At 42.0% G+C, this 11,632-nt stretch overlaps 1 protein-coding gene across 2 annotated transcripts; it reads right to left on the reverse strand.

Moving 5' to 3' along the window:
* Window positions 1–495: 495 nt before the first annotated feature.
* TSLP (thymic stromal lymphopoietin) lies at window positions 496–6,825 on the reverse strand. 2 transcript variants are annotated; one of them, XM_032155904.2, is made up of 4 exons: window positions 6,477–6,825; window positions 5,593–5,637; window positions 4,862–4,996; window positions 496–2,568 (listed from the first exon to the last, which is right to left on the reverse strand). In XM_032155904.2, exons 1-4 carry the CDS (start codon window positions 6,483–6,485, stop codon window positions 2,440–2,442), a joined length of 318 nt encoding a protein of 105 aa, XP_032011795.1. In that variant the 5' UTR covers window positions 6,486–6,825; the 3' UTR covers window positions 496–2,439. The 2 variants fall into 2 exon arrangements, with proteins under 2 accessions (XP_032011795.1, XP_058296462.1); XM_058440479.1 differs by lacking the exon at window positions 6,477–6,825 and adding an exon at window positions 5,758–5,866 and having other exon boundaries at window positions 2,413–2,568.
* Between the last annotated feature and the right edge of the window lie 4,807 nt (window positions 6,826–11,632).

Here is an 11,632-nt window from a genome sequence, read left to right on the forward strand (position 1 = left end):
GCAACAAGAAAGCAAAACTTTATGGATACAAAGAAATAAAGAATTATATCAGCTAGACTTTCTTGTTTTTTCTTTTTTTTTTGAGAGGGAGTCTGGCTCTGTCGCCCAGACTGGAGTGCAGTGGCACAATCTTGGCTCACTGCAAGCTCCGGCTCCCAGGTTCACGCCATTCTCCTGCCTCAGCCTCCCGAGTAGCTGGGACTACAGGAGCTCGCCACCATGCCTGGCTAATTTTTTTTTGTATTTTTAGTAGAGACGGGGTTTCACTGTGTTAGCCAGGATGCTCTCGATCTCCTGACCTTGAAATCTGCCCGCCTTGGCCTACCAAAGTGCTGGGATTATAGGCATGAGCCACTGCGCCCAGCCAGCAGTAGACTTTCATACAGCTGTCTTAGCCTCTGAATGAAGGAGACAAAAGTGAGAATATAGATTATATAAATAGCATAACTAACAATGTAGTCTCAGTATGTATATATCCAACTTCATATGCTTAAATCACAATTTGCAACTTCCTTTTTATTGACCATGAAACATTGACATAACTGACCGTGTATTATACTAGTCCACCAAGAAAGCCTCAATACATTTAAAAAACCAGAGATGCATGATCCACATTGTTACATTTAGGAACGTTCTTACTAAATTAGTATGATGCATCCTCTTGCCCATTACTTTTAATTGACGGTGTAATTGAATTGACTAATTTTATATTAAGACGTCTATGGAATAAATAGAATAAAAGATATACACAAATTTTTAAAGATAAAGCAGAAGATTCAAAGAAACTGCATTTAATGGGATGACTTTGAGTTGTCTCCTTTCTCCCTAATCCTCAATTCTTTTAGGGGAATTAGGCCCAAAATTTTGTGAAAAATTATGTGTATTTATTTTCATAGTTCAGTAAAATCTAGTCAGTGAATCCCTACTCAAATGGAGTTAATAGACTTAAAGAAATTTCTCTTATAATGGCATTTAAGGGCTTGGGTCAGGTCTTCAGAGAAAGATTTTTAGACAGCAGGCATGTCCTGATTTTCCTCAGAACAAAAGAAACTGCCTATTCAGCTACACCCGGAGCTTCTCTGGACAAAGGCTGAGTCTTACCTACTTTTCTATCTCCAGTGTTTGGCTGAAGGCTTGTTCCACAGTAAGTGCTCTTTAAATGTAGACTGGACATATAATGTAAGCTTCCTCTTACCTGTTGGCAGGTAAGATGGATTTAAGGACATTGAACTTCCCCACTTCTGTCATGGTTTAGCCCCAACTAACCCTCAGGGAGTAATTAGAGGAACATGTCTACTCCTAGGAAAAATCAGTGCATTCCCACATGCAGTGGGTTGCCCTTCCCACTGGTGTTTAGAGGGTTCTGAGTGGAAGTTGAGTGAGAGGGTGCCTGTGGCTCTAGCTTGCAGCAGGAATTCAAGAATCGATTTGACATCCCCAGTTCACTTTTGCCTACTTTGTTTCTTCCAGGTGTGAGGAAAGTTCAAGAGGGGAATAAAGAAAAGACTCATGACATAATTTAAGAAAAGGATGATTGCAATGCATCCTGAAGCTGCCAATCTCCAAATATTTTCTCCTATAGGCAGGGCCAACAGGTATAAAGGGGAGCAGTCAGTGGGCTCTAAGGATGAGTGGAGGTAAAAACCTGAAGAAAGATAATGTCCCTTAGAAAAGTATGTGTGCAAATTGTCTAACTAGATTTGAAAGATGATTCATAAGAAACAAATTTGAGAACTGTTTTATTAAGAAATATATAGTGTCAATTACAAAGGAATGTACATTTTGAAAAGTGTTCACAAAATAAATTAAAGTACATTCTATAATTTATATGTAGATTTATAGTAGCTGTAACAAAAGTACTTTTCAGGATCTACTTGTATATACCACTGTCGTCTGTTAGATAATATTTAAAACTTGGCTTGGAATACTTTCACAATATTTTGCTTGAAAATTATTTCAAATTGCTTCACTATATTTACAACTATTTGTGAAACCCCATTTGCTTTCACTTTCTTCTCTTGTAAATTTTTATTTTAACACAAGAAGTGTCATTACATGTAGAAGGAATGTCTGTCTTTTAAATGTAAGTTTTGGTGCTATCACTGAGTTCAATATTTTTCCTTTTTCAGGGAAAAGAGTTCTCCTGCTGCACTTTTGGATTTTCCTCTTGAGCAATGCTTATGCAATTACAGCCGAGAATTACTGCCACGAAGCCAGTCATCAATGTTATGGAAGCTTCCCTCAACATTTGAGGAGTAGTACTTCCCCTGCATTATAAACTTACACAATAAAAACTTACAAAAATAAGTTAAGAAACTCTTCTGTAATTAAAAGATAACTATTTGTGGTCTTCTTTGTCACAGTTAGAGTTAATGTTTCATCTACTTAATAAAGATGATTTATTTTGGTGCTGTGAAATATGACCATAATAAAGATGGTTTACTGTTGTTTCAGTAAAGATCGACTGAAGCGACGCCACAATCCTAGTAATTGTGACACTTGTTCCAGACATTTATTGGTTGTGACTTTCCTTTTTCTCCTCTTCTTCATCGCCTGAGTAGCATTTATCTGTAGAATATAAGAATCAATAGTCAAAATTACTTTGCACTATCTTTAGTAACTGTTGAGAGCAGGTTTTATTGCCTTCTGTATGCAAATCCGTCTTTCAGTGTGTCTCCAAAGCACCTGCTTACTATGTGCTAGCATGTGCCTTTTCCAGGGGAATGCCTTCCTGTTTCTGTACCCACCTACTTTTGCTTCAAGGCCAAGCACCACCTCCTTCAAAAAGCCTCCGTTAATTGCTCAGACCTTGCTTTTGGAAACTCTTCCAGTGCTTAAGAGTGTGTGTCATTTAACTTGGCTCTCACTTAACATACTTTTCTTTATATTGCATCATAGGTATTCCCCATAGCACTGAATACAGTGTCTTAATCATAGGAAACACTGAATATTTGCTGAGTGATTAAGTAAATGAATAAATTGCTGATTTCAAAATCTCCCTGACAAGATCACAAGTTCCTCATGGGCAAGAGCTATCTTATACCTGTTTATAGACATAATTCAATAAACCTACTCTATTTTTTGGACCCAAAATGCATGCTCCTGCTCCCCATCCTTCCCCCTCCCCTGCCCCATTGTCTAGATGTGTCACAGACATCTGAAGGCTTATTTTAAAGAGGATTCCAGTATATGCCTTTATCTGAATTACCTTTGAGTAGTACACTGGGCCTCCTAGACACATGGTATGCAAATTAATAAAGTCACAGGGTTATTAAGCACAAATCTTAAAAAAAATCTGTGAAATCATTATTATTAGTCTTAGACTCTCCATTTGGGCTTGGGAGGGACTGAAATAAATTTCTCCAAACTCTCCCTTTCTCACATGCTGTCCAGGAACTCGATCTAGCTTTTTGTTTGTGCTCCTATTTAAATGAATTTTATTGTAGCCATCTGTAGATTTGCCAGGGTCTCCTTCATAAGAAGGCATGAAGCCAAATAGGTTTCTCATATGCCTGTCTGGTATTGAGTTTCTAATTCAAGCTCAACCCAGATCAGCGCAATGGTTTCAATCCTCAAGCTCTAGAAAGTGACAGTCTTGGCCAGGCATGGTGGCTTACACTTGTAATTCCAGCACTTTGGGAGGCCGAGGCGGGCAGATCACAAGGTCAGGAATTCAAGGCCAGCCTGGCCAATATGGTGAAACCCCGTCTCTACTAAAAATACAAAAGTTAGCCAGGTGTGGTGGTGGGCACCTGTAGTTCCAGCTACTTGGGAGGCTCAGGCTTGAATCTGGGAGGTGGAGGTTGCAGTGAGCTGAGATCGTGCCACTGCATTCCAGCCTGGGTGACAGAGCGAGACTCTGTCTCAAAAAAAAAAAAAAAGTGACAGTTGTGTCCATCTACCTAGATTGTAGACATATAAAGTCCACTAGGCTAATAAGGAGCAATCATACATATCTGCACTTGTCTCTCTCTGTTCCTTAAACTTGTCACCATGAAGATAAATTCTCTACTTGCTGACTGAAATAAATATTGAGTGCCTATTATGTGCCAGGCATTGTTCCAACTGCATTTACATGCGTTGACTAATTTAATCCTCATAAACAACCTGTATAAGACTAACTGATATGATACTTACTTTACCCACGAAGCTACAGTACACAGAGGCTAAGTAATTTAACTAAGTCTTCACAGAAGTTATAGGGCCAGGATTCAAAGTCAGGCAGGTTGTCTCCAGAGTTCCTATGCCTAACTTTCCACTACACTATCTCCATATTTAATGCTACACAAGCATTCAAATGCAGATAACTACGTGTGCAAAAATATGTAAAGAGACAGCAATAGCACCCATACAAGCAATTAAGCAAACATAGGATAGAGATTTTATGTATAATGTAATTATACATTTAGCAAATAAGCACACAATAATTAAGTGATAAGAACAAGAGGTGTTGCTAACTTTGGACTGGACAAGAATCTCTTAAGGAGCCCCATAATCTGAGATTTTGATGTTGAAGCTCTGGGTTGAGTACCTGGGAATTGGCATTTTTAATAGCCATACTCCTGTGCTCCAGCAATCAAAACATTCTCGTATAGAAGTCTCACTCATCATACCTTGAAACATTGCCCTAAGGTTTAGAACCATAATTCAGCCAAAACAGTATCAGAACCCTAGAAATAGGTGAGATTGAGTCCGGGTATCAACGTGGGTCTAATTGACATCCTACCACTTTTACCAGGCTCATTTGCTCTTCGAAAGATAAAACCTAAATAAAAATCAGACAACGAGTTCTGCACTAAAGCCCCAGTTTAATTTGAGCTTAGCCCCAAGGTACAGCAAGCGTCTGACGCTTCGGGCTTACCTGAGTTTCCGAATAGCCTGGGCACCAGAGAGCTAAGGCAGCCTTAGTTTTCATGGCGAACATTTCTTTGGCGAGTGACACGCAGCCGGCGGTGCGATTGAAGGTTAGGCTCTGGATTTCAGTAAGGCAGTGTGGCTGCTCACAGGCGGCGAAGTTTACGAGAAAAGGAGAAAACACCAGAGAGAGAAAGAGCTGGTGAGAATTGAGTGAAAGGGAAGGGGAGGAAGGTCAGGGAGGAGCGGGGCACGCAAGTCAACGGTCAGAGCGAAGAGGTCACGGTTGCGTAGAGCAAGGAAGACTCAACCGCGGGGGAGCAGGGGCGTGGCGAGGGTGGTGGAGGGCGCTCCTCGCGAAAAGACTGTCACCCACGCTCGCTCCTCCCAAGTCACCATGGGGCGGAGGCTGCCAAAATCCCCAGCCCGAGCGCGGAGGCGCCGGACCCCAGCAGGTGGTGCCCCCGACAACGTTCCCTTGTCCCAGTTCCCAATTTGCCTTTCCTCCGGATAGAGACTTCCTCTCCCTAAATTGGAACAGAAGTGTTGTCCCAAGCTAGGCGCAGCCCCGCGCTGGCAGCCCAGATGTCCCCTATCCCCCGGCGGCGGCGTCCCGGAACCCAGGCACCTCTCGGGGTTCTGCACACCGCAGCATACTCCCTCTCCAAAATGTCTGGCGTCTCCCTGGAGAAAGCCAGCAGCCTGGAGAAAGCCAGCAGCACTGAACAGTCCACTCACCCGATTGCTGCAGGAGACGGTGTTGTTGAACTCGGTACTTTTGGTCTGGAAGGAAGAAAAATAGGCAAAGAGGGTAAAGACTTTTAAGTCTACAAGGAAAATCATCCCTCCACCCTTTGCTCCCGAGCTTTAAAAGTGCCCTGAAAACAGTTTCCACTCAGGTACCTGTTTCCTATGTCATTGACAAGGCAGTGAAACAGTCTTTAGATAGTGCTGGCTAGTGCTTGAAACCACACCAAAAGGTTCAGGTCTCAGAGGGCGACCTCCCGCCTCCCTTCCCTCAAGCCATGACTGCACATAGCACTATGCTTGTGAGTAATAATGCCATTCTTTGGATGTCCACATCTGTAGTGTGGCCATTCATGAATGCAAACTCTATCTAGAAATTAGGTTAATCGGGAAAATGATTACTACTGTATGTTAAAAAAAATTCCAAGTACACCATATTCTGTGATAAATAGCATCCTGAAACATCTAAAACACTGGAGAGACCTGGAGCACAGCATCAATCCTTAGAGTTTAGCTCATGAGAATTATCTCTCTTTTACTCCTCTTTCTTAAAAAGACAGCTCTTAACCTCCTGCTGTCTTTTTACAGCATAGTCAGAGTAGCACTTTAGCAGAGGATAGACATCTTTCGATGCATAATGCGCTGTCTATCAATACCTGCTCCTCATCAGCATCTGCATACTTAGAATGTGCCAATTTCTAGATAATCATTTTAGATTAGATATTTGAATATCACTTGTAAGAATTCTTGACAAAATGTGGGGCCATGATTTTTTCTAAATTATTTTTCTTTCCTACAAAGTTAAATTGTAGCGTGTATGTAAGCCGACTCGTCTGATGAAAATACATTTGTTTTAAAAAAGTTTCTTCACTTACCCCACTCATATATGTAATCAGGTCTTTAGAAATAGTACTGAGATAGGTTGCTTTAATCTTCTCAAAGTCACAGTTAGTGAAGTCGTAAGTTAGCACCAGCCCTACAAGTTGTAAGATGAAGATTTTCCTGAAAGAAACTGACAGAACATATAGTAAGGCAAAAGGGAATGTACGTGGAAACCCAATTCCACCCCAGTTTCACACTAAACTCTTCCCACCAAGAGTGTAAGAGATCTGAAAGGCCTGCCTTAGGGGCCAGTGCTCAAGCACCAGGTTTTGCCTCTCATTTCCAGTCCACAGGAAGCCCTTATTCACCCATGCTGTTGCCTTAAGTTGGAGTCTCCCTGATGCTCCAGAGCTTTCTGGCTGCACTATATAACACCTAAACGCCTACGGGCTCTTTTCTCCTAGGCCAATGATTTTCTACCATGTCATTCTTTTCCTTTATAGAATTCTGAACTGATGATGTGAAAGGAAAAAAAAAAAAAGGAGTAGCTAAATCTATGGAATTTTAACATTAGTAAAGTCATCAGGAATTTCCCTCACCTTCCTCCTTTTTGCTTTGCCCTAAACCCTTTATAAGTGTGAATGTCCTTTAAGAAATGGATACCAGTGTCTTTCTCCTACAGGGCATTTCCGTGACCAATCCTTTCTATTTGGGAGAAACACCTTCTGAAACCAGCAGCCACTGTAAGGATTTGGAGTCCTTGCATATGACCCGTGCATTCTGAACATCTTTGAGCATTTCGTGTGGCCACATTCAACTAGTGCTTTCCCTTCTCCTTGGCTAGTAAGAAACTGTGCTTACTTATGGGATGTTTTGGATGGTGGGTGCAGTCTCAGTCTTCGACAGCACTTCCATGTGAAAGCACTAAATGTTGAACCGTGACCAGAACCTTAGGGGCAGGAACGATAAGAGGTTGAAATAAATGGTGAAAGATCTGATGTGGCTTGTTCTCAAAAACCCTACTTTTCAAATTGCCCATATCAATTTCAGGAAAAGCGCCTACTCTTGGTGACTACGGGCGCCTTAGGGGCTGAAGGGTCCTCTAGCACTTTCTAGTAGGTGTCAAGAACTTTTAAAACTATAAATTCCAGCGCCCAGCCACCTTCACAGTCCCACTCTTAAGGCCAGCGTTAAACGTGAGGACGTGACACAAGAAGCGGAGCCAGACCGCGCTGCTGGGTGCGCAGCGGCGAGCGCGCACGGAGAGGATGCTGTCCTGAGCTCAGCTCTCCCCGAGGCGGCGCACGCTTTAGTGCGCTCTGCCTCCCAGAGGCTTAGCCCCGCGCAGCGTAGACTGGAAAACGTCTGTCACCTGGGCCTCAGCCTGGGCACCAGTTTTAGAGACAGGAGAAGCATCGAGATGGCGGGCTCAGATTTTTACTAGCAAACTCTTGTTGATCCAGAAAAGAGTGCTTAAAAGCGCAGCCAAGTGAGTCAGGGAGAGCGCCCTAGAAGATGTCTGTCTAGCAGTCTTCCGAGTTCCAGCAGCACCAATGGAGGGTTGAAGGGAGGGAAAGGCCGACACCGATTAGGTTGCTGAGATGAACTCCCTGCTCCGCCCTAGCTTGGCTCATGCGGCCCTGGGCCCTCTCTACACCCAGGTCCCCTCTCTCTCTCTTTCCCTTTCGCTCCCCCGTCCATCGCACCCCCCCACCCCCGCCCCCCGCCCTCGCGTGTCGGAGCCTGCGTCGCTCTGGTCCTTGGGAAGTTCCTAGGAGTCATCGCTCGGAGAAAGGAGATTGGACGCTGTGTGTGAGTCCCAGCAAATGTTACAGGCCATGCGGTGCCTGGGGAAAAGAGCAGGGAAATGTCGAGGGATTCGGGAAAAGAGTAGGGGACAAACTGGAGCCAGAGTTGAATTCTTCTTCATAGAAGGCACTTGAGAGGGCCAGAAAACCTCTGATTCACCGCTGACTTCAAAAATGGCCCTTTTCTAGAATTCTTCGTGTGTTGTACTCAAGTCACCACAGCATTCATCGAAAAAAAAGTCCACTGTTCCCCCATCACCGACTTCTCAGGGTATTGTGGGACGATGCCAAAACCTGATTAATCTATTGTGACATCAGAGATTATTCTGGTCGGCAGCTGGACATTACATAGGCAGACAGGAGCTAAACTCAGATTTCTTCACTGGGCTGGGATAGCTCCAAGAGACAAAGGAAGGGGCATGGTGGCTGCTTCTGTCACCCTCACCTCATATGCCTTCCCCTCTAGTGATTTGCTGTAGGGCCAGAGAGTGTGAGTGCCCACTAGAACCTTCAGCTTCATCTCTTGATTGCTGATGGGGGCAAGAACAGCAGAAAGCAGCCTGCACTGAGGTTCGACTTGCATTCTTCTGGAGGTATAACCAGGCTGCCTCCCTTCTTTTGTTTCCCTTTTCAAAAACCCCTCGTGTCTATGATCTATGTAGAGTCTTTGTTCAGATGAGGTAGGCAGGGTGTCTCCTTCTAAGGCATCCCAGGTGTCTCTTTGTTAAAACATTGCTAACACTTGTTCCTGTTGTCCCCAGTTTCCTTATCTGTAATTATGTGACTTCTTAGATCACCTGGATTATATTACTTTTCTGCTCAAAAGTTATGGCAAAACAACCTACTCTAGGTTGTTTTGAGATTTACAATTATCCCTCCTGCGTTGGCTCCAAGCTGTCTTTCCAGCCCTATTTCCTTCATTCTCCTAGGCTTCCAGCAAACAGTTTCTGAAGGTAATATGCTCTAAACATGCTCTGAGCTTTCTTTTTCCCAATCTGAGATGTTAGATTTTAATGTCTTTCCATGTTCATCTCATTTGATGTCTCCAAAAGTGGTCTCCTACCGGGATGTGACCTCATTATCCTGTAAGCCATATCTATTTTGGACTTCTTTCTATGGCTTCTATAGATTACTTAACATTTCAATAATGTTTTTCAACCTTATCTCTATTAAATTGGGAGTTCTTTAAAAGTAGGTCATGTTTTATAGCAGTTCATTTGCTCACTATTTACCTTTCCAGCAGCATTTAAATTGATTTGCAATAAATACATTGGTGTCAAAAGGTAAAAAAGCAGTCAAGGTGAGACAAGAGAATGGAGCAAAGGAATAAGGTGGATTAGAATCTGCCTTATTAGAATAAGCAAATTAGAATCAGGTGCAGGGAAGGCCTTAGAAAAGCATTACTAAAAACTGGAGAATTATAACAATTGATCTCAAAAGTGAGTTCTGATCTTCCAAACAGCCACTACAAGGGGCAGACTGTGACAAGCTCTACCACACACAAATTCATCATGAAAGCCAGTTTTTCTTAAGCTAATGGTCATCATCATAACCACAATAGGGCTATCTTCTGTACTACATGTAATAGATAGTCAATGAATTCTCAGTATGCTTAACCATATTAACCTTCTATGAAGATCATTGTCAGGAAGCAAATTCTTTTCCATTGAAAGAACCTCTCTATAAAGGCTTCTTTTTCTAGCTCTTTGCTCCTGTCTTCCTGGAATCTACTTATGTCTCACCTTGGGCAACAATTCAGACCAGGGCCATCTGTGAAAATTCAGAGTGAGCTGAAAAGCTTCCCGTTTTCCTTCTTTTTTCATTTGTCCAAATGCTGAAGGAGTGAACAGTATCTACACACCTAGTTTGGGAAATCCTAGGTTAGGTCAAGAATGGTGTGTCTTCCACATGGAAATAGAAGTGAGATCATTTGTAACACTCTGTGATTACTCAGGAAGCTTAGGCAATACTCTCACCCTTGTGATGGACCAGAAAATGATCCATGACATAGCTCTCTTTTCTCCTACCCTCACTAAAAAGATAAATCATTCATTAATTTTCTTAATACTTTTATTTCTTGTTTTAATAATGATTCCCACACTTTCTTTCATTCTGTTATTCTTTCCCACTCCTTCTTTTATTCCCTTATTCCTTCCCTCCTTTTTAAATTTATGTCTTTCTTCCTCTTCCTTGAATTGTCCTGAATATTTAAAGTAGCCCAGAACTCATGCAAAACTCAGTTTGGGTTTGAAAAATAGTTGCCAAAAGGAGATTGCTATTTTTTTTTTACCTTATTCAATAATATAATTATGGGATTTAAAAAAATGGAAGGGATATCAGAGAGGTTATTGATGAGATGGTGGAGATCTCTCTCTTTGGATTAAGAAAAGTCAATGACACCAACTTTAGCTTGGTAATAATTTAGAAAGGGCAATAATGGAGTTTCCCTAGCAGAAGAGTGTTCTTTGGTCTTGAAGGTAAAGTGTATTGCTCTGGATCCTCCAGGATGCAAGTCATAAAATCATTCTACTTCTTGGTTTTCATATGCTCATATAAAAGACAGTGTTACACTTTCAGAGGTGGACATTGTTTCTTTTTTTCATATTCTACCTTAATTTTTTTTATAGCCAAGCATGGTATTTATGTAAGGAGAAGTGGCTAGTGTTCACCTCTGAAAGTGATATTTATTTTGCCTGTTTCCTTTGCATTTTATATTTATGCTCATGCAGATTTGCTGTTGGTCTGAGCCATTGATGTGGTTCACCAGACTCCACAGTTCCTCTAAGATCTCTTGGGAACATTTGTGGACCAGAGAGCGGGTGAAGGAGTTTCCTATGACAAATGTGAAAAACAACTTTTTTATTTCATCTTATTCCCAGGCTGATGATACCTGCATAATCAGCTCATGGCTGTCAAATGCTCCCAGATCTTTTTGAAATGGAGAGTGAGGAGACTAAATATATTCATGTAAACCTCATGCTTACATTCATTGCTCTGTGAAGAAACAGTCTTACTCCCAGCCTGTTGGGGGTAAAACAACTTCTTGCTTACTTTACTGTTTTTCTACAACATAACAGGACATGAACAGGGAGAAGTGTGTTCAAGAAGAATGTAAGAGTTGAGCTTTCTTCGAATGCTTCAAAAAAAGTTTTGGAAGAAGCCAGAGCTAAAGGATAGTTTCAGTTTTGGATACTTTGCAAGGATATTTACTATGCTGGATACATTCTATTTTCCCCTTTAGGTATAATCTCTGTACTTCCCTATGAGGCTTTATGCCTTGGAAGCAGACCCATAAGGACTGCATCCACAGGCTCCCCTAACCTCCAGTTTCTGGTTGGGTTCGCCTAATGTGAGATATTGGCAAGAGATCAGAAAGCAGTAAGACAGTGAAGTTCGGATTT

The sequence above is a fragment of the Hylobates moloch genome, unplaced genomic scaffold, assembly GCF_009828535.3.
Source record: "Hylobates moloch isolate HMO894 unplaced genomic scaffold, HMol_V3 SCAFFOLD_6, whole genome shotgun sequence".
Lineage (NCBI taxonomy): Eukaryota > Metazoa > Chordata > Mammalia > Primates > Hylobatidae > Hylobates > Hylobates moloch.